Source organism: Podarcis filfolensis (assembly GCF_964270895.1).
Source record: "Podarcis filfolensis genome assembly, chromosome: 4".
NCBI classification, from domain to species: Eukaryota; Metazoa; Chordata; class Lepidosauria; order Squamata; family Lacertidae; genus Podarcis; species Podarcis filfolensis.
Window position 1 is genome coordinate 59,517,140 of NC_139607.1, and position 23,190 is coordinate 59,540,329.

Here is a 23,190-nt window from a genome sequence, read left to right on the forward strand (position 1 = left end):
GGGGGAAAGGCAATGTAATACCTTTTGTGTACATATTGCCAGAAGCACACACCACTTTTTTATATATATAAAGATGCAGTCTGAGAGATTTTTGCTGTCTCAGTCCTCTGAGTGCATATAGCCTGTTCCAGTGCCTCCAATGTACAAGAAAAGGCCCTGTTATAGAGATTCGTTTGATTGTTTTCATAAGAAACAGGATCGCTCTGAACAGGAATAACACACAACACCACTTACAACATTTGACCAGCATCACCTTTCTTTGGTACTGTAATTTCACAGATGAATACATGATTGCTTGAGGTCCCTAGAGTGCTAGTTAATGGATTCTGCACTATTACAGTAATTGAATACCAAGATATTTTTTTGACTAAAACAGAATTCCTGCAATTTTCTCAAATTCCTGCATTCTCAAAAAAAAACAACCCATGAATAAATAAGTGAAACAAATAAATGCCTTGGAATAATCTGTTTGGTGCTGCAAAGTGATGCATTGGATGGTTATACAGTGGGTGCTCGGGTTGTGAACGTGATCCGTGTGGGAGGCACGTTCGCAACCCGCAGCGCCGCATCTGCACACGCACGGGTCACAATTTGGCGCTTCTGCGCATGCACAAAGCGTGATTTAGTTTTTCTGCGCATGTGCGAGCGCCGAAACCCGAAAGTAACCCGTTCTGGTACTTTCAGGTTCGGCGCGGTCCACAACCCGAAAATGCGCAACCTCAAACGCCTGTAACTCAAGGTATAACTATAATCAACTCCATACCACAAAGTGATGGTTTAAATACACATGTGTGGTATTTAAGGGGCCTTTTGTGCATTTCTTTAGTTATAGCAAGAAGAAGAAACCTGGATTCTGAAACCTGGATTCCTAAACAATTTCAGTAATGGCAGCAATAAGAGAAACAGAAAGTAGACAGATAATGTATTAGCACCTACAAGAACTCCTTCCCTTTCATATATTAGGGTATTTTTGGCCTCCTGGCAGCTGTATTGTAGGGCACTGTAAGTTATCATTTCTTGTCCCCAATACTATAATATTTATATAAAACAGTTGGGAGAAGTCAATAAAAGATGTGAGAATGACATGTCATTAGTACACTGATGATACCCACCTCTATGTATTACTCTGTATTGGTCTTCAAATGTTTTTTATCATTTATATTTTATTGCCAAATGACTTTGTATTTTATAATAGAAAGTGATTCTTAAATGAAATCAATGTGTGATGGAATTTGATGGCTCATAGTTTCTCCTCAAGGGTATTTATTTATTTATACATACATACATACATACATACCCCACCCACTCTGGGCAACTCCCAACAGAATGTTAAAAATGCGATTGAACATTAAAAACTTCCCTAAACAGGGCTGCCTTCAGGTGTCTTCTAACAGTCAGATAGTTGTTTATTTCCTTGACATCTGGTGGGAGGGCGTTCCACAGGGCGGGCTCCATCACTGAGAAGGCCCTCTGCCTGGTTCCCTGTAACTGCATTTCTTGTAGTCAGGAAACCACCAGAAGGCCCTCGGAGCTGGACTTCAGTGTCCGGGCTGAACGATGGGGGTGGAGAAGCTCCTTCAGGTATACCGGACCAAGGCTGTTTAGGGCTTTAAAGGCCTAAACACTAAACACCAACACTTTTATTTGTTCTTGGAAACGTACTGGGAGCCAATGTAGGTCATTCAGGAACAGTGTTATGTGGTCTTGGCAGCCACTTCCAGTCACCAGTCTAGCTGGTAGGGTCTCAGCCTGCGTACCAGATGGAGCTGGTAGACAGCTGCCCTGGACACAGAATTGACCTGCGCCTCCATGGACAGCTGTGAATCCAAAATGATTCCCATGCTACACACCTGGTCCTTCAGGGGCACAGTTACCCCATTCAGGACCAGGGAGTCGTCCACATCCGCCCGCCCCCTGTCCCCCCAAAGCAGTACTTTGTTAGTAGCATAGAATAACTTCAATGTTAGTCAGAGACAGCCAAAATGTTTCTCTCCAGATGTTGTTGGCTATGATTTCCATCATCCTGGACCATTAGACATGCTGCTACCCCTAAGTAAAAACAATATTGTTAGTATCAGTCTGTCTTAGAGTTAATAATAATAATGATGATGTTGCATGTATTAATATTTCTTTCACTAAAAGTTCAAAATATAACAATTCAGATGTATGTATATTTATTTTTGTAATTAGGATTGCTACTACCTTGTATTCTCAAAGGGGTATTATCAATTGTTTCTACATAATTCAACCTCCCTCTTTCAGATCTGGTGCTTGGGTAATGAAACAAAATTTCATATCAACAAGACTGTAGATTCAGCCATTCGATCTGTTGTCATTGGAGGCCTGTATCCAGGTATTCAATACAGAATAGAAGTTGCAGCAAGTACCAGTGCTGGTGTTGGAGTGAAAAGTGAACCTCAGCCCATAATAATTGGTAAGTGATTATTTATCTTGCAGTTGTATTTTATGTCCTTAGCATATTACAATACCTTTCTGCAGTCGTAGATGAAAATATAAAATAGTTTAATTCTCTTTCAGTTAAGAAAAGTTTCCAAAATGAAAACAGATTAAAGGGCTGGTTTTCCTGAGTTTAACAAACAGAGATTATTGTGTGAAATTAATATTGCATTATGAATTTATCACTGCAACAGCTTGATAGATTTATAGAACACCTAACTAAAGCTTTCTCTTGAGCCTGTTAAGATTGCTAGATTATTGCTTTACTTTGGTTGCTGGTGCCCAAGGCCATGTTTAAAGGTTGTTTTTGTAGCATTTGTGGGTTACTGTTTATCAGCTATTCTAAGCAGATGATCTATCCTATATTATGCCAAAGCACAAAGAGTCTCAAGTCCAAAATAGAGAGGGAAACTGGTAATACTATCCCTTTTCTTTGAACTGCCTTTTTCTTATTAGTAGTTTCCATGCTGAATTAATTTCATAACCTAAGGCAAACCTAGAACCTTATCCTTCTGAGAAAATTCTCAAGCATAAATTGGAAAAAGCATGCTTTGTCTGTATTAAATATGCAGTAAAACTGCACTCAGTTGTGTGCTTCATTGCTGTGTGGAAATATTTATAATATAGAAAATCTGCATTTTTTTAAAAAAAAGAACAACTCCATAAATTTGGAATAATCATATGTAGAGTTCTGTTGGTACTACAGAAGGTGATTTGCATATTTAAACTTTCCCTCAGGTAAAAAAAAAACTACTTATATGTATTTTTAAAACTAGCATATCAGAGAGAGAGAAATCTTGCCTCTACCCTTTGGTTTGATGTGCTAGTTGTCTAGGGAAGATCTTTCTTAAAAATGTTCATAGCATTGAAGCAGAACTCCACACCTGCAGTTTGAATGGTTCAATCTCAAGAGGGCTTTACAAAATGATGGTTTTTGATGCATAAATTAATGCCAATTTGATGTGCTTTAATTATACCTATATTTTTCTATATAAAGTGGATTGAGACAGAATTGACATAGCTGCATATCTATCTGTCTATTCATCTATCTACCCCTTACTTGTATCCTGCTGTTCTGTTGAGTAACGAGCACTTATGTAGTATACATGGGGTGCAGGATATATGGCAGTATATATTTATCCTCATTCTAGCCCTTTGAGATAGTTTCTGCTGAGAGAGAGTGACCAGTCTAGTGTTATGACTGAATGAGAGTTTGAACTCAATTCTGATCCAAGCTCAGTCAGAGGTGTACCTAGGAGTTAGAAAAATCAGCCCCCGCTGGGGATACAGGGCCTGGGGGAGGAGCAAAAATCACCTGGATGGAGTATACGGTGTATACATGCATTGTGACGTGCCACTGCTGTTGCAGCAACATCAAATGTGGAGCTTCCTGTCATTCTCACAATGTGGCACAAAGGCATGCATTTATTTATTTTTTTTGCCTTCCTCCTCACTTCATTGTTACTCCAGACACTTCAGGTACTTGGGTCACGTAAAATGTAGTAATTTCTAATGTGACTATTGCAGTAAAGTAGTTTTTTTCAGGCGGGGCCCAATACAGCTCCTTGCCAAGAGCACGAGGGACCCTAGGTACAGCTCTCATCTTGGTAGTTTATCTGATATACCACACTGAAACCAGGTGTTATTCTGCAATGTTTATATTGCTTAGAGACAGCTCATGCTACACGGAAACAAGGAAAGTAGCGGCGCATGTCATTTGCTTTCAGTCAAGACTACAGCTTCCACATTCTCTTCAGCATTCTCAAAAGTCTTTCTGCATCTACTGTTGGTTACTGCTCCTACTATGTAACATGTAACATGACACTTTATGGAGCACAGTCTCTATGATGAGGACCTACAACTTGCCTGGAAATAATGTTTCCCCATCATTTGGCCCGGACACTAAGGTCCAGCTCCGAGGGCCTTCTGGCGGTTCCCTCCCTGCAAGAAGTGAGGTTACAGGGAACTAAGCAGAGGGCCTTCTCGGTAGTGGCGCCCAACCTGTGGAACACCATCCCATCAGATGTCAAGGAAATAAACAACTACCTGACTTTTAGAATACATCTGAAGGCAGACCTGTTTAGGGAATTTTTTAATGTTTGATGTTTTATCGTGTTTTTAATATTCTGTTGGCAGCTGCCCATAGTGGCTGGGAAAATCCAGCCAGATGGGTGGGGTATAAATTATGATGATGATGATGATGATGATGATGATGATGATGATGATGTCCCAAAACACCCTGAAAATACATTAAATAGATGTTGAGTGGACAAGAGACCATGCAATACAGTGTATAATACAGTAAGCCCACAACTTGTGTGATTTAATTTGTGTGCATTCAGCTTTATGCACTTGACAAAAAATATATACAGAAATTAAAAAGGGAGTATAAACGGGCCAGAGTCTGGGGGGGAAAGACTTTGGCAACCCCACCCCCATTGCACCCAATGAGTTTTGATTATACGCAATTTTGATTTCAGGTGTGATTCCCAGAAAGTAATCCCCACGTAAGTTTGGGTTTACTGTATACTGAAAAATGCAAAACAGATGAAAAAAGAAGTTGAGAGAGAAGTGGTCAGAAATGACACGGTAGTTTGTGATGCAGGCATCTTTTTACTCTCTCACCACATCCTTCAAAATGCAAAGTACAGAAATAAGGAGAAGCAATGGCAGAAAGCATGTTAGTAAATGCAAACCATTACTTTAATAGATCGTAGTTTTGTGAGGCTACAGTCAAGGAGGGATAAAATCAAAGTGAATCAGGAATAAAAAAGAAGAACCTAATCTGATGGCTCCTCATAAGGTTCTGCTACTTCACTTAACAGTTAACTTGTGCATAGACTCAATCGTTGGTGTAATAATATCAGAAACAGCTGTAAACTTTCACAGTAATAGGTGCAATCAAATCTGATGTGTCTAATTAATTTTTGGTCCAGCAAATTAGTTTTGTTCTTCATTACTCTCCAATGGGAGGAAGACATTATATTTCATTATATTTTGTCTGCTGAAACAATGGAGCGTTGCAGGTCGCACACATACCTCGTCTGTATTTTAATTAGCTGAACTGACAGCATTGTTACAGAAACACCTGCAGTATATGAAGCCATACACTGATACTTTGCCTGGCTTTATAGCTAGCTATCTATCTATCTTATCTTATCTATCTTCTGATTAAATATAATGTAAAGAAATATCAAATTAATGCCGTTTTTCTCCAAATCTTAACACTTACATTAATTCTGTTGAACATCAATGGGAAATGTACATCCATATTCATTTATGTTCAGCTGCTGAAATCACAAAGCATATGTTATTCTGACATTTAAATGAATTATTACTTTTGCTCATGTAATTGCAAGGCACTGAAGGGTAGAACAGGCTGCCAGAATGCTAACTTAAAAGTGTGCTGACCTAATTTGGAAACACACTTTCTTAAGGAAGACCCTGTGGGAGGCTATGGAGTCCTCTAAAACTCCCTTGAAGTTTTTTCTTTCAGCTCTTCAGTTAAATGAAAAGGCATTTTTGAACTCTTAGGGGATGTGGTTGGTGCAGTTTTAAGGTGCACAGCACACAGGGAATAAGATGCCATTCCATCACCAGCCTAGCATGGGTGCAGGCTACAGGAATGGGGGAAAGTAATGAAAAGGAAAAGTAATGCTACTTAGAGCCACAGTCACTACTCAGCAGGCTGTCAGGAGAAACCTAATGCATTCTGTAATGTAGACACTACAAATTACAGTGACTTCTTTGTTACAGCCTTGTGCCATTCCCCTTGGATTTCAAGTATTTCCTTCTCTGTCACATACTATAAGCAGGAAGAGGTTTTCTGTTTCCCCTGAAAGGCTTCAGAACTATTTTGTGGATTTGAACCAACAAAGTGTAATTTAGAATCCCATAGTATACATGCAATGCTGAAGTTGTTTATTTAACACACACTGCTTATTTGCCCTCCGATTCCAATTCAGATGTCTGCTAGTTGCCCCTTAGCTTCTTAGGCTTAGATTGCTCTGGGTTTTTTTTCCTGTGACATCAGAGCAGTTAAGCCAACTTGAAGTATGAGGCTTGCCAAGCTGCAGTGAAGGACATCAGATCAAATTAGCCACATTGTGTTAAAAGGATATCCACAGCCCACGGTCTGTGAACGTACTAGTAGATGTAGCTTCATGACCAAACTTTTAGTTTAGAAAAGTTGTACTTTCATCTTGTTTAGAAAATTTGGCCAAGGGGCCTTCAATTAAAATGTTTAGCTCTGGTGAAGCATCACTGATATGGTTTAAAACTGATAGGGAGGAATTAGGTCAGTGGGAATCAGAAGTGTGTGTTTCCATTGACTTAGCTGATTAAAAAAAAGTTAAAAATAAAAGGGATCAGTGAAGTATGTTCAGTATATTGTAATGGGCCAATCTAATTTCCTGAAGTCTGTCAGAAACCACAAGTGTCTGTATTTTCAATAAATTTGATTTATTTATGCTCAAATACTATGTTTCACTGTGGTAAAACTTGCATACCTACCTCTAGTGCTGAGCCATTCAAATGACTTTTTTGAGACGATGCATGGAAAAAGTAGCATCCCCACTGACAGCCCTATCATATATACTCTGTTTTGCACTAATCTTAGTAAATCACAGTCCTATTTTGGTGCTTTGGAGATCCTTTACTAAAATGTTTCATGTAGGTTACTAAATGTTTCATTCTTCAGCATTCAGCTCCCTTCCCATGCCCACAGAAGTTAAATCTTAAAGTAGGGGGTCATACATGAGTGCAGTTGAACGCTAAGACACCATGTAGCATACAGCCTGCCTTTTAAATTGGTCAATGGCAGGCAATAGCTGAGTAACTGAATATATTGTAGGGACGCAGGTGGCGCTGTGGTCTAAACCACTGAGCCCCTTGGGCTTGTTGATCAGAAGGTCAACAGTTTGAGTCTGCATGATGGGGTGAGCTCCTATTTCTCTGTCCCAGCTCCTGCCAATTTAGCAGTTCGAAAGCATACCAGTGCAAGTAGATGAATAGGTACTGCTGCAGCAGAAAGGTAAACAGTGTTTCTGTGTGCTCTAGCACTCGTCACAGTGTCCTGTTGAGCCAGAAGTTTAGTCATGCTGGCCACATGACCCAGAAAGTTGTCTGTGGACAAACGCTGGCTCCCTCAGCCTGAAAGTGAGATGAGCACCACACCCCATCATTGCCTTTGACTGGACTTAACTGTCCAGGGGTCCTTTACCTTTATTGAATATTTCATACTGAGACAAAATGGCAACCTTTGAGTAATGTGAAATAGTAGATGGGACTAAGACAAGTGATCCATCCGTTACAACAGAGTTATTACAGGGCAAGTCCTTTAAAAGAGGCCCCGTGGATGCAGAGTACACATGTTCCACGGGGCCTCTTTTAAAAGACTCACCCTGTATAAATGTTATAATTTTATTCAACAAAATGTTGGAAGGTATGCCATCATAGAGTACCATCATAGAGTGGTACTTGATTCTGGATACAGTGCAGCAGCTAGGATCTTTTTAAATAGTGGCAGCAAGTTAAAGTTTGAGATTGGCAAGTGGAGAAACCTGATATTTCCTTATCTACTGTGGAACAAGCTCCTTCTTGTCCTTTGCAAGTATAATTCATTTATATTTACTGTGTGAAATTGTAGTTTCAGTAAGAATGTGAGGGTTACTTTTGCTTAGACAATATGGAATTGCATTTGTTAAGCTGACACAGACTGAGCAGGTCTTAAGGATGCATAATCTAATAAAATAAAACGGATGCAGATGTTACTAGGCTTTGATAACCATTTACAGAATGCAATTTTCATTCTCTTATCTGGCAATGAAAGGGTAGGAGTCGGAAATAACACACCTAGCCTTTAGTCATTTGCAATCAGTTTAACAAATGACCTTATTTTTACTTACCTGAGGCTTGAATAAATATGCTGACATAGCACTGCTTCCTTCCAAAAAATGAACTACAATTTTGGACTTCCGGAGGCGGCGCGAAACAGCAATGGCGGTCCTCTTCAGTTGTTGAAGAGGGGCTCCGCGGAAAAGGGTCGTGCGCTGCGGCACAGCGACGACCCGTTCAGGAAAACCACGGGTAGAGTGAGCCCGTGGCCGTGGGATTCGGCGGGCACCAGGAGCGACCTCGGAAACGCAGAAGGGACCCCGTAAGGGGCTCCGGAACGTGGAGGGGGTAGCGGTGCTGTGAATCCATCGCTCTTTCCGCGGAAGTGAAGCCGCGCGGCTGCTGCTGATGAGCGCTGACCTTTCTTCTTTGAACATTTGATCGGAAACAACAAACTCGTGAGTAAGAAATTTGAGGCTTTATTTGGACTCTAAATTGATGAATTTCGGCTGAAAACGGGAGACGCTAAAAAGGAAGTCAGTCTTCCGTCCCTGTTTAAAGTACTGAGCAAAGTTTTCTTTTAAAGCGGAAGCGTTGAAAAGAGGTTAAAAGAAGTTGGAATTTACCCTGCAAGTTTGAATTTGACTGATTAAAAATAAAGGGAAAGTCAAAACTGTATTATAAATGGACTGAGACTGTGCTATACCTCTCCTTATTTTGTGGATTACAAAGTTATGAGCCCCAGCACACGGGCTGCCTGGATACAAAGTAACATCAGACTGTGGCAATTGCGTATAGAGACATAAAGTTACTTGGGCTACTTTATAGCCACTAAAAAGGAACTGTTGTTTACACCTTCGCAAAGAACTTTCATTATCTGCAGTGTAAAGTGATCTCAGAGGGTTCCACCCCCCCTATTTTGGAATTTACTATATATGGGACTTAAATGGTGGAAAATTTTCTATCCTTCTTCCTAACTTTTGGGGAGCTCCCCCTGCTGGATTGTGGAATATAAATCTCTGAGAACCGCTGGTTGTGTTGGAAATTCTTTTGCCTGGATGATTACTTTTCCCATGGGATTTACAATTTGACCTTGAAACCTAGACAGCTGTGGAATGAGTGTGGCAGGAAAAACAAGGGCTGCCAAGAAAGCAAAACAAACTGAGCTATTGCAATCAACTTTGCCTGTGCAGCCACGTAGATCATCTGTTCCAACAGTGATAGATCTGCCAGAAGGACAATTTAAACAGCCAGCTTTGGAAGATATGGCTGCAGGAGGGTTAGACCCTATTTCTAAAGAAATTTTGGAACAACTGGCAGCATTAAATAAGAAAGCCGACGAACAAGCGGCTAAATTTGACCAGGTTACAGCAACAATTAATAAGTTGACAGACCAAGTTGCTCAAAATACACAGGCGATAGGAAATTTCGAAAAGACTATATCAGAGAATCGAAAATTAGCTGAAGACGCAAATACGAAAGCAGACCAAAATAAAAAAAGGATTGAGGAATTAAGAGGGGAAGTAAGACCACTGAGCAGACAGGTTACTGAACAACAGGCCTATCTGTCTATGGCGGAGCTGAAAAACCGGGAGAGTAATCTTAGGATCAGAAACATCCCAGAACTAGAAAAGGAAGATTTGGCCGGCTTTTTGACAGCAGAAATATCCAAGTTCTGGGGTCTGGCAGAAGAGAAAGACTTCAAAATCGTCACCGCTTTTAGATTGGGAAGAGTGGCCAAGAAAGACAAACCAAGGGATTGCTTGATCATATTGAGATACAAGCAAGAAAAAGATAACATACTTGGCCTACATTTTAAAAACCCATTGGTGATACAGGGGAAGACAGCAGAAATCTTCAGAGACATACCAAAACAACTGTTGGATTTAAGAACAATATACAAGGACCTGGCAAGATTATTAAGAAACAACACAATCCCCTACAGGTGGGAATTTCCCCAAGGACTATCTTTTAATTTGAAAGGGAAGAAGGTGAGAATCAGAACAGCAGAAGAGCAAGAAAAATTCCTAAACGACTACGGGGAGGACCTTCGAAAAGGGACAGCAGGTACCTGGCCACCCCCCACGTCAGACACAAAAGATCCACCTCCAGACATAGACGATAAGGGAGACAATCCCATTGGCTAACAAGTGGATCCAGGATGTCTCTGCAGCTTTTTAGTTGGAATATTCATGGTGCAAATTCCCCTGAAAAAAGGAAAAGGATTTTCCATATTTTGAGGAAAGAACAACTAGACGTCATTTGTCTCCAGGAAACCCACGTGACTAGGCTCCACAGAAGAGTGCTAATAAACAAGCGACTAGGCCAAGAATTTATTTCATCAGCTAAAGAAAAGAAAAGGGGAGTCGTGATATATGCAAAGGAGAGCCTAGCACCAAAATTTGTGTTTAAAGATGAACAAGGAAGAATTCTGGCGATTGAGATACAATCACAAGGACAAAAATTTTTGATAATTGGAATTTATGCACCAAATGAGGGGAAATCTGAATTTTATGGGAAGCTGCATGAGACAATGCTGGACCACATGGACTATAACAACATCATTTTGATGGGAGATATGAATGGGGTTGTCTCCACACACATGGATAAGTCACAAAACCAAAATGTGACTAAAGATGGCAGACTACCAAAGACCTTTTTTGAACTCACAGACAATATGGATTTGATTGACATTTGGAGGACAAAGAACCCCTTAGGTAGAGAGGGAACATTCTTTTCTGAAGCCCACCTATCCTGGACAAGAATCGACCAAATCTGGATATCTGGAGGACTGGCACCTAAGACCAAAAAAGTAGAGATCTGCCCTAAAACTTGCTCCGACCATAACCCCTTGAAAATGGACTTGAGACTTACACCAGCTGGATCCTTCAGATGGAGAATGAATGACGCATTGTTTAGAGACCAGGAGATAGTGAAGAAGGCCCAAAAGACGATGAAAGACTACTTCGAATTGAATTTGAACACGTCGGTGGAAAAAAAAACAATCTGGGACGCAAGTAAAGCTGTCATGAGAGGGTTTCTGATACAGCAGAATTCTATTAAGAAAAAACTCTGGAATGGTAAAAAGGACAAGATTTTGGAAAGGATAAAAGACGGAGAGAAAAAGTTGAGACTAAATCCAAAATCAAAAGAAGTTTTGAGAGAAATAAAATTCCATCAAGCACAATATGCTAAATTGATAAACCAAGAAGTTGAATGGAAAATTAAACAGATGAAACAAAGATCATTTGAATCCGCAAATAAATGTGGGAAGCTGCTTTCATGGCAGCTGAAAAAGAGACAAAAACTGAACTTTGTTACCAATCTAGAGGTTGAAGGAGAATGTATTCAGAAACCAGAGGAAATTAGAAAGTGTTTCCAGAGATATTTTAAAAAATTGTTTTCCCAAGGACCCCAAGTGGAGACTGAAATAAATAATTTTTTAAAAAGCTATGGCCTACAAAAATTAACACAAGATAAACAAACTGACCTGAATTATAAAATAACCCAACAGGAAATCGAAAATGCCATTCAGCACATGCAACTAGGCAAATCTCCGGGCCCAGATGGACTTACCTCCAAATACTATAAGACATTAAAGGAATACCTGACCCAGCCATTGATGGAGGTATGCAACCAAATCATGGAAGGGAAGGGGGCACCAGAATCGTGGAAAGAGGCATTCATCACTTTGATACCAAAACTGGAATCTGAAAAGACTCAACTTAAGAATTACCGTCCCATCTCACTCCTAAATGTGGATTACAAGATTTTTGCTGACATTTTGGCAAATAGATTGAAAAAAGTTTTAAATGGAGTTATTCATAAAGACCAAGCAGGCTTTCTCCCTGGTAGGTATCTGTCAGACAATACTAGGAACATCGTCGATGTTCTGGAACTTCTACAGACAAATTTGAATACGAAAGCAGTATTGATATTTGTGGACGCGGAGAAGGCCTTTGACAATATATCTTGGAAATTTATGAAGAAGAATTTGGAAGGGATGGGAGTGGGAAGGGCGTTCCAAAATGGTATAGATACAATATATTCAGAACAAAAGGCTAAATTGATAGTAAACAATGTGGTGACAGAAGAGTTTAAAATTGAAAAGGGAACACGACAGGGGTGCCCCCTATCACCCTTGCTATTTATTTCTGTCCTGGAGGTTTTGCTAAATTTGATTAGGAAGGATCAGCGGGTGGAAGGAATACAGGTCGGAGGAAAACAATATAAACTGAAGGCCTTTGCAGATGACTTGGTTTTGACATTACAGGAGCCGGTGTCCAGTACAAAAAGAGTATTGGAACTAATTTCTGAGTTTGGTCGGGTGGCGGGATTTAAGTTAAACAAACAAAAAACTAAGGTCTTGGCAAAAAACTTGACATCTTTAGAAATAGATGGGTTTCAGAGGGAAACAGAACTAAATGTTGTTAATAAAGTGAAATACCTGGGGGTTAACTTGACTGGGAAAAATTTGAATCTGTTTAAAGACAATTATGAAAAATGTTGGTCTGAAATCAAAAAGGATCTAGAAATCTGGTCAAAATTGAAACTTTCCTTGTTGGGAAGAATTGCAGCAGTAAAGATGAATGTATTGCCAAAAATGCTGTTTCTGTTTCAGACCCTACAGATCGTGGACAGAGTGGAATGTTTTGGAAAGTGGCAGAGGGACATTATGAAGTTTGTCTGGCAGGGCAAAAAGCCCCGAATAAAATTTAAAATATTAATAGATGCAAAGGAAAGAGGGGGTTTTGCCCTGCCGGACTTAAGGTTGTACTATGAAGCTGCATCCCTCTGCTGGCTGAAAGATTGGTTTTTGCTAGAAAACACTGATGTCCTAGATCTGGAAGGGTTCAATAATGCTTTTGGGTGGCATGCATATTTGTGGTACGACAAGGTAAAGTCTCATAAGTTGTTTAAAAACCATATTGTAAGGAAATCTCTGTTTTCTGTCTGGACTAAATACAAGGACTTATTCGAAAATAAGACTCCGAGGTGGTTATCACCGATGGAGGCTAAAGCCATAAAAACACTTAATATGGGGGGTGGCTGGGCAAAATACTGTGAAATAATAGAAAGAGTGGGTGACACTTGGAAGTTGCAGAGCTTCGAAAAATTGAAAGGGAAGGTGCGAGACTGGTTTCATTATGCCCAAATTTTAGAGATTTTTAAAAAAGATAAAAAAATTGGTTTCCAGGTGGAAAAATCAAAATTAGAACTAGAATTGCTTGAACCTAAGACGAAAGTGCTTTCAAGAATGTACAACTTGTTGCTTAAATGGAATACTCAAGATGAGACAGTTAAATCAGCCATGATAAAATGGGCTCAAGATATTGGATACAACATTATGTTTGAGGACTGGGAAAGGTTATGGACCACCGGTTTGAAATTTACGGCATGTAGTGCCTTAAAGGAAAATATTATGAAAATGATGTACAGGTGGTACATGACCCCAGTCAAACTTGCAAAGATATATCATTTGTCTGATAATAAATGTTGGAAATGTAAGGAGGCTGAAGGAACCTTTTACCACCTCTGGTGGACATGCCCGAGGGTGAAGGCCTTCTGGGAATTGATTTATAACGAGTTGAAAAAGGTATTTAAGTATACCTTTCATAAGAAACCAGAGGCCTTCCTCTTGGGCATTGTGGGCCAGAGGATACCCAAGAAAGACAGAACCTTCTTTTTATATGCAACGACCGCAGCAAGAATTCTCATAGCTAAATACTGGAAGGCACAGGAGCTACCCACACTGGAAGAATGGCACACACAACTGATGGACTATATGCAACTAGCCGAAATGACTGGCAGAATCCGAGACCTGGGAGAAGAGGCTGTGGAAGAGGACTGGAAAAAATTCAAGGACTATTTACAAAAACATTATAAGATATATGAATGTTAAAAATTTGCTAAGGTTTGAGGTAAATAGGCTTCAGTATTGAAATTCGGAGACGATAGAAACAAAGTTAATGATTGAGAAAGTTTTAATTTCAGAGTGAATAACTAGACGAAAATACAAAAACACAGGAAACAAGGTACTAATTTGCTGTTTACATTTATTATAAAGAATGCAGGGATGGAGGGGATGGGGAAGTCCAGTGGATGATGGAAAAAGATGTTGAAAGATGAATTTTTTTCTTGTTTAATCTCTTTTTTTTTCTGTAAAACTGCTTTTGTTGTGTTATTGATGATGGATTCAGATTCTGGAAAAAAAGCAATAAAAAATATTTAAAAAAAAAAAACAAAAAATGAACTACAATTTTAATCATCCTGAAAAGGAAAAACATGTTTGCTTGTTTTTCAAAGCAAGGCACAATGATATAACATTATAACCATTTGCACTGTGCAATTATGTGGTCACTGTTTTCACACGCATTCTATAAGATTATAGCTTTAAGTAAGTATTTGTTTCCAAAAATAACAGCAATATGACAGGAAATAAGCTAAGGAGCTCAACTATTACATAGCTTGGCAACTATATTCCAATAAATTACAGAAATACAATCATTCTGCATCAAAGGACTTTAAATTGTTGTATAATTGGGGATAGCATGCTCCAAAATGTGGGATTATTTTGTAAGGGAAATAATTTATTTTTTGAATTAAACCTTTTAATTACACAATTGTTCACATTCTGTGGCAGAACTTGGAACGGAGCCTAATATTGCAGAGTCATTCAAACGGCTAGTTAACTACAGCATTTGCCAGTTTACAGGCCACACACTATGTCATTGACTTGCTAGCAGATATTTACACTGGGTCTTTGGTTTGTGGTTTAACCTGTGGCTACTTTCTCTGCTAAAAGGAGGGAAGAAATGAGGCGGAGAAGCAGCAATTTTTCAAACAATACCAGTCAGCATATACTTTCTGCTACATATTAGTTGTGTTGCTTAGTAAAGGTTTGTAGTATTAGGGCTGTGCAGACAGTTTGTCCAAATCATGAATCTAGTTGGTCCAATTTGTGCCAAATCCAGATCAGGTCAAGACAGTTACAAATCGCGACAGAGCAGCATCAGGTGGACCCAAAATCAATTTGCAGTGATTTGTTTCAATCCACAAGTAAAAGATAATCTGTCTAAAGCCAGGCAGACAGTCTCCAACACCATACAAGGAGAACACCATGGTGAAGAGGGAAGATGAGCCTTGTTCATTGAGCTTCCAATCTAGGCACAGAATTTCATCCAGCATTCTCCAACAGCTTGTGGGGAGGGAGAGTAAAGTCTTAATCCAGCAGACAATTTCTGTTGTAAAGTATAGTTACTGTGTGAGAGGATTTTGGCTATTTTTTCCCTGGATTTTAAGAACCTTCATCACGTCTGTCTTTAAGCATCTGTAATGTTTGCTGTCATCAGTTTTGTTTTTGTTTTGTTTTTGAGCAGGAAGTCGTAATGAAGTTGTCATCACGGAAAACAACAATAGTATCACTGAGCAAATAACGGATGTTGTCAAGCAGCCTGCCTTTATAGCTGGAATTGGTGGTGCATGCTGGGTAATACTTATGGGTTTCAGCATCTGGCTGTACTGGCGCAGAAAGAAGAGGAAGGGCCTCAGCAATTATGCAGGTAAGAACAAGAGCTGTTTTCTAAACACATGTTCAGTCAAAAACATTGCTAGCTCATGAAATGAAGAGTGGAATGGGTGATTGTTGTATGCTTGCTCAGTCATGCTCTGCACCACATTACTGCAAAAAAAATAATATTCCCATAATGAATACATCTGATATATGTAAGACACTCAGGAATCTTAGGTGCACTATTTCATTCAGGTCCTGGTGTGAAAAGAAGCGTATGTATTTCCACGTTCAGTATTTCAGAGGATTGTGAAGCTTGCAACATGAACAAGCAAAGTAAAATGGCACCTATTTCACTTAAATTACTTAGAACAGAGTCTTCTTCGAAGAATTACTTCTTCCATTGGTTTTAGTCGCACAGTTTTGAATAATTGTAACTAGATGAGAACCATTATGTTTTAGTTCTTTGAAGCAAACATAATTAAGGCATGATCCAGTCTTATAGTATGAATTGATGAAAAGGACTATAGAAAATGTAGATCCAGTGCATCACATTGTCCCAACTTTGTGTTCACTAAGGCTTCACTGAGCTGGATGGTATTTACAACAGGGATAGCTAACGGGATGCCCTCCAGGGGTGGACTACTACTCCCATTGGCACCAGTCAGCATGGCTATAGACCCAAGATGATGGGATCTGTAGTCCAAAACATCTGGAGGGCATTACACTGGATACCTCTGATTCAGAGCATCAATCACTTCATGAGTAAGCCTTCCTTTCTCTTGTATTAAATACAACGATCCAGAGGTATATAAGGCTTTCCTGTTGCATGCATGATGCATTCGATAGCTCATAAAAGAAACAGATGCATAGGCACCTCAAAATCCTTTAATTTTCACTGTGTGAAAATTATTTTGGATCAGATGAAGTTCTGTATCCATGTTATGAAAGCAAAGGCTTTGTAGAATGTGTTCCTCAGAATTTTGTCTCATGTTGAGTAGTAACTTGTTGCAGTGTGGTTCTGGGCGTAAACACATAGTTCACAGCTGTGTTGAAACCAACAGAAAAGCAACAGTTTTTTATTATAAAAACAACCCTTCCTACCTATAGCCCCCTTTATATATTGTTGTGTGTGGTAAAAGTGCTAGGAGCCGTGCTTTCCATGGCAGCTGAATCAGAAACTCTTATTAATGAATCTGCATTTCCATAAAGTTCAACCATCAGTTTTGGTGCCATATCTTTTCTGATAAAGAAAATATCTCTAATGATTTATGCACTCAGGGAAATTCAAGCAGATTTACTTCTGGCTGTGTGCTACACAAATCTGACTCCAGAATCCTGTTGATTTCTTATTAATTATATACAGTGCCTGAATGACCACGGTGGTGAAGCTACATTATTCATAGGCTATGCTGTTTGCACATGTTTTTCTTCCTTTCCTTTTAATTAATGTGCATATATATGATGGTAGCTTCTACTTTCTCTGATTTTTTTTTAAACAAATCACCAAACTCTGTTCAGAAGTTAGATACATTGAGATCAGCTACACTGAAAGCTGCAATGTGTTGTCACCTCCTTATGTTAGATAGCTATTAATAAGACTTTATGGGTTTAGTAGATTCACTATTTTATGTTATATTTCTGTATACATCAGATGTGCTAAATACACATGTATACTTCTTAATTGCTAATGAAATGTTTCATGTCTTCAATTGTTTGGCCTTTGTGTTATGTATAACAGCATGTTTTTGTGAACAGGCTTGTATCATCTAACAATATGTGATTTTACCATATATGTAAATATTTATGCAGCAGAAAATATGTAGAAAATTTGGTTTCTAGCTGACAGCCATATCCATTTGTCAGCACCCAAAACTGTGGAATATCTAAGTTAGAAGGCTCATTGCCCCCAAATAGTTATGTATATGGTACTGGCATTCATGACATTTTAAGTGACCCCCTCAGTATGTGGCTGGCTGCTGTATTGTGACACAGGGTTGTCCATTAATTTTCAAACATTGCATTTGCTCGACAGTAAAATCTCATAAGCAGTTACATTTCAAAGCTGGTCATAGCATCTATGAGATGGATTGCATGTCCATGTTGCCGGTTATTATTCAATATAATTGTCAAAATCGCCTTCCACCTCTTTTCAATCCTTTATTTTTCATGGGCTGCTGGCTGGCTAGTGCTTAAAGCTGAATTGCTATAATCTGCACAAGATTTTGAGCTACATACATAAGTCAATTCTGAAGGGCACTTGTGCCCTTTAATTGGCGCACTTCTTAATGGGGTTTATAACTCACAATGTATTTACTTTTCTTGTTTTGCAGTTCAGTCCTTCACCTTCACCCCTGCAGGTACTGTTCATTAGTCTGTCTCTTACCCCAGCAACATATCAGTGCAGCATATAGTGGTTGAACCCTTCTAATTATTCAGATTATACAAAGACTTAACACTCAAGTGCAAGAAGAAGCACTCTGTCTGCTCATCAGTTACACTAATGTGATATTGACTGTACCAGTGATTCCAGCAGAAGGCTACAAAGTAATAAACCTTTCTTTATAATTGTGCATCCTGCCCACTCACCCTGCCCTTCTAACCTACTCTGTTTTGAAAGGTAATTTGTAGCACATTGGTTGAAATAATATATTTATCCACATGAAGCCTTTAATCACAAAGGGCCAAATTTTATGCTTAAGGATCTCCATGCTTAACTTGCAAATTTATGAAGATATTTACTGATGGTCAGAGAAGCAGAACTTATCCTAGCTTCTTTGTAGATTCTTCCTGAACTTGAACATATGCCAGGCATGGTCAGAAATAAAGCCATGCACATAAATTTAATACTCAACACAGGTTGAGTTATTATTAATGCATAAACAGCCCATTCTAAAGCAACATATTTTCACACATTTCTACAGCTTTCATTTAGACCAAACCTATTTGCAAAACAAAACCTTGAAATGACTCTGCCATTATCATTTCCTTAGCAGACCTAACATAAAGCTAGCTATTATAGTTAGTGTGATTAAAGTGATGTGAAAAGTAAATGAACTGTGGCTGAAATGGCAGGTTGAACCAACCTACCCAACATATGCGTGGACGAGGAAAGTAATAAGTACAGTTAAAAGCCACTATTAAGACAAATAGTTATCCTATGGTTTCCACAGCTTGCCTCTTCCTAGTCCACACTGGTTTAGGCAAAATCTCCAAGGTGGCATTTCTTACCCATTTTGATAAGGATATTGGCGAGCAAATACTCATTTGCTATCCAGTTTGCCCAGGCTGACGGAAATTCTGTATGCAATGGCAAGACTCTCAAGATATATTTTTGTTCTGCCAATACTCATCGTGCAGGAATATGATTACCTCAACATCTGCATGACTGATACAATCTGTCAAGCAAAATTTATTGTTAGAAAATATCAGCAGCACCCTTGCCAGCATTAAGCTTGCTCACAAATAAGCACAGTTGTGAATACTTTTGCAGCTACTGTGAAGATGTGAATGCACTTTATTTTTGGTTGACATTTTGACAAATGAAAAGATATTCCAAGAAAAATTGCACCAACTGTGTGACCACCTTTCGCCCCACTTCTGTTACACACTCACCTTGATAAGTTTTATCAACTGAAATTCAAACAAATTTCTAGTGACTCAGACTTGGGTCTCCTTGTTTTTCTCAAAACAGGTTCATGCAACAAGAGTGCTTCTTCTATCCCTGTTATAGACTGTTCACCTAATTTGCTGTGTGCACATGTCACATTTGTTGTTCAAGGCATCCTGTTACACCCCTGTTACATATCTATCAGATCACCTTTTCTTAAATGAGCTTGACCCTTCCCTTCCCTCCCTTCATTCAAAAATTAAACCTTCTCTCTCTCTCTCTCTCTCTCTCTCCTATTTCACCAGCCTTTATTCAACTTATTTAAAATATCCTTTTACCTTTCATGTTCAGGCTGCTCTACTCCTGGCCTCTCAGAGAACCCCACCCCTTTTCTGTCTTTGCCAGCTGCTTCCTTCAGCACCTGGCTTTGAGAACTCTCTCTCCCTCTTTCAGTTGCCTCTCTTGCAAAACTCAGCAGGAGGCCACAATTGCCTGCTGAGAGAGGCAGCTGGCAGGATATCTACCACAATAATTTTGACTTTGGTCCTTGCAGTCCCCCACGACAAGGTATGAAAACACCGAACTATCTTTGCCAAGGACTCTTGACATGCTTGTTTGGTGGGGGAAAGTGTGGGGTCAAACTCTGGAGATACATGAGGCAGGAAAGTATGGAATGGTATAACTGCAGCTGCATATTATTGCATATCAGCAAACCTGCAGGGTGCAGCAAAATGCCATTCTGCATTAGGATCAGTAAATCCAACAGTTTCAATTGTGTTCATGAATACTAATATAAGATAGATTGGAATGTAACAGAAGTTAAAAAGACACTGATGATAGCATAAGATGAGCTGTGCTGGAAGACACCAAAGACCCATCTATTTCAGCATCACAGTAGCTAACCAGGTGCCTATGGGAAGTGTGCAAAAGGATGTGAGTGCAACAGCACTCTCCCTACTTGTGATCCTCAGCAATTGGGATTCAGATTCATAATGTCTCTGATGCTGGGGGTAGTACATAGCCATCACGGGTAGTAGCCCTCGATAGCCTTATCCTCCATATATTCTGCTTTATCAGTTATGTGCCTGCAATATCAATTTGAAAAGTTTTCAGTTCCCTCTGACTGTTACACAAAGCTATGGCTTTTTATTCATGTGATGTGCGGACAAGGGCACAGATGCACGCATGGAGAGTTACATGCAAACATATACAACTCATGCTACTAGAATAAACACTAATTTCCCCCTTTCCTGCAATGAAGGGTCAGCTGATTGGATTGATGGCTCCACCCACGGTCAAAGGCAGGCAGCAATGTTTTGGAATGTAGGGCTCCCAGGATTCAATTCTGCTGTTGCCTTTGTCAGTGCAGCCAGATCACCGACCACCTGCTCCCAACTTCTCTCTTATCAGGCTTACTTCCTCTTCCTCTTCCAGTGCTTTGGAAACCCTCCCCCAACTCCTGACTTATACCTTCTATCTTTACAGAAGCCTTTTTCCTCCCTGTTGCCCACCACCACCCAGCTTCTTGCTTAAAATATTTTTTAAAAAAAATAAAAAACCCTCTTTACCTACCTAATCTTCGCTATCTGCCTCAATGAAGGAAGACAGGAGCAGACCCTTTTCATCACACATCTTTGCTCTGTCACCCCCTCAGGCAGGTACTTAGCCAGAGAAGCCCAGCATTATAGCAGGCGAGCATAAACAATGGGAAGGATTGCCTATGTGGCAAAAACCATATCTTCTACTTTCATTTTCAGTGCAGAGGTCTGGAACACCAACAACTTTTTCTTCAGCTCTTTGAGGCTTCCACATAGCTGCTAAGCCTCTGATTCAGTCCTACACTCTCACCTGGCCTACCAGATCCACGCTGCTCTCCTGAGAGCGGGTGTGTTGCATTGTGCCTAGAGTACCTATTAGCCTAACACTCCCAGTGATGGATTCTGCTCCCTTGTTGGTCTCTGGAGCTTATGATCACCCTGCTGGCTGAAAAGCCTCCTTCAAATGGCACCCTTTGGACAAGACAGCAGAGAAAAATCCTCAAGGGAAACATAAGTCCCTGCTTCAGTGCAAACCAAGGAAGTCTAGATGGGCTATATACCTTGAAGAAATGGCTGCCTCTAACCCCAATCAGGCATTTAGGAGGAGAGGCTCAGGCAGTCAGGACAACCTCCAACATACCCAAGGTCAGGCACGTCCAACTTCGAGTAGGTTGTAATCTACAATCCAATATCAAAAACTGGCAGTGATCTACCACCCTCTGAAGTAATTTAAGTAAAATGAATGTATGAATGGATCTTTATTTCACCGTTACAATAGTTATGTTTGGATATCATCATGACAGATCCAAATAGTTGTTAGATGGTCAAGTAACTAAACAAGTGAGAAAAGTCAAACTATATTTTTATATTAGTTTACACAGATCTGAGGAGCCAGTCAGAGTGTGCCAGGCTTCTCCAGCTTTCCCCTACTGTTGCTTTAAATTGCAGCTAACTTTGTGTCAGCATTCCCACGCCTTTTCCTCCACCTCTCTTTCCCCTACTGTTGCGTTAAAGCCTTTCCCTCGCTCAAACTCATGGAGTGCTACGGAGGCTTTTTCTCATGTGTTTTGTTCTTTGCCTTCCTCGCTGTTGGGGCGGGGGGCTCCTTTCTTATTCCTTCTGTTGCATTTGAACTAGCAGGCAAGCAGGCACAGAGCTTTTCATTTTCTGCCTCCCACCACCACCACATCCCCCTCCCCCCATCACCAGAGCTCTACTCCCCCCCCCCCCGAGCAGCGCAGAGCAGGCAGCGGGAAGGAAGTCAAGCTGGCTTTAGAAGGAGGGAGGAGGAGGAGGAGGAGCTCAGGCTTGCATGAGACTGGCAGCAGCAGTGACTGCTGCTGTGTCCCAGGCTGCGGAGAAAGGCTTTTCTTTCTCAGATTCAGGTAGATAGCCATGTTGGTCTGACGCAGTAAAAATAAATAAAATAAAATAAAATAAAATAAAAAACTGTCCAGTAGCACCTTAGAGACCAACTAAGTTTGTTCTTGGTATAAGCTTTTGTGTGCTTCTTCTTCATATGTGCTTGACAACCATATGTCAGGAGTGCTCTGATGGTGTTTCCTGCTTGGCAGGGGGTTGGACTCAATGGCCCTTGTGGTCTCTTCCAACTCTATGATTCTATGAGGTATCTGAAGAAGTGTGCATGCACACGAAAGCTTATATAGTGGTAACCTCGGGTAAGTACTTAATTTGTTCTGGAGGTCCGTACTTAACCTGAAACTCTTCTTAACCTGAAGCACCACTTTAGCTAATGGGGCCTCCTGATGCTGCTGCGCTGCCGGAGCCCGATTTCTGTTCTTATACTGAAGCAAAGTACTTAACCTGAAGCAATATTTCTGGGTTAGCGGAGTCTGTAACCTGAAGTGTATGTAACCTGAAGCGTATGTAACCCGAGGTACCACTGTACCAAGAACAAACTTAGTTGGTCTCTAAGGTACTACTGGACATTTTTTTTTATTTTTTAAAATATTTTTTCTTTCTCAGCCTGCGATTGACCAATATCAGTCCCAGGATCTCCGAGTCGATTACGATAGACTTCTTGGACATGTCTGCCCTAGATCATGCGATTAACCCTTCTCATTCCTCCAATGGGGATGAAGATTTTCCAAGCTTTCAGCCTTCTCCTCCACCGCTTTGTTCACAACTGTGAATCCAGTCTGTCTCCCACAGATTGTTCCCACTCCCTCAGCTTTTCTTCCCCAAGAGTGGCTGGGGAAACCCAGCCAGATGGACAGGGT

General features: G+C 40.1%; 1 protein-coding gene across 29 annotated transcripts in view; it reads left to right on the forward strand.

Annotated features, from left to right (window-relative positions):
• ROBO2 (roundabout guidance receptor 2) overlaps positions 1–23,190 on the forward strand; it is a 794,080-nt gene that overhangs the window by 711,237 nt on the left and 59,653 nt on the right. For 16 of the 29 annotated variants that reach the window (XM_083611395.1, XM_083611380.1, XM_083611376.1 and 13 more), the window contains 2 exons: positions 2,263–2,434; positions 15,672–15,854. In XM_083611395.1, the coding sequence (XP_083467521.1) occupies positions 2,263–2,434; positions 15,672–15,854 (355 nt within the window). Of the gene's footprint in view, positions 1–2,262; positions 2,435–15,671; positions 15,855–18,135; positions 18,163–23,190 lie in introns of all 29 variants that reach the window. The other 13 variants (XM_083611373.1, XM_083611378.1, XM_083611374.1 and 10 more) reach the window with 1 other exon arrangement.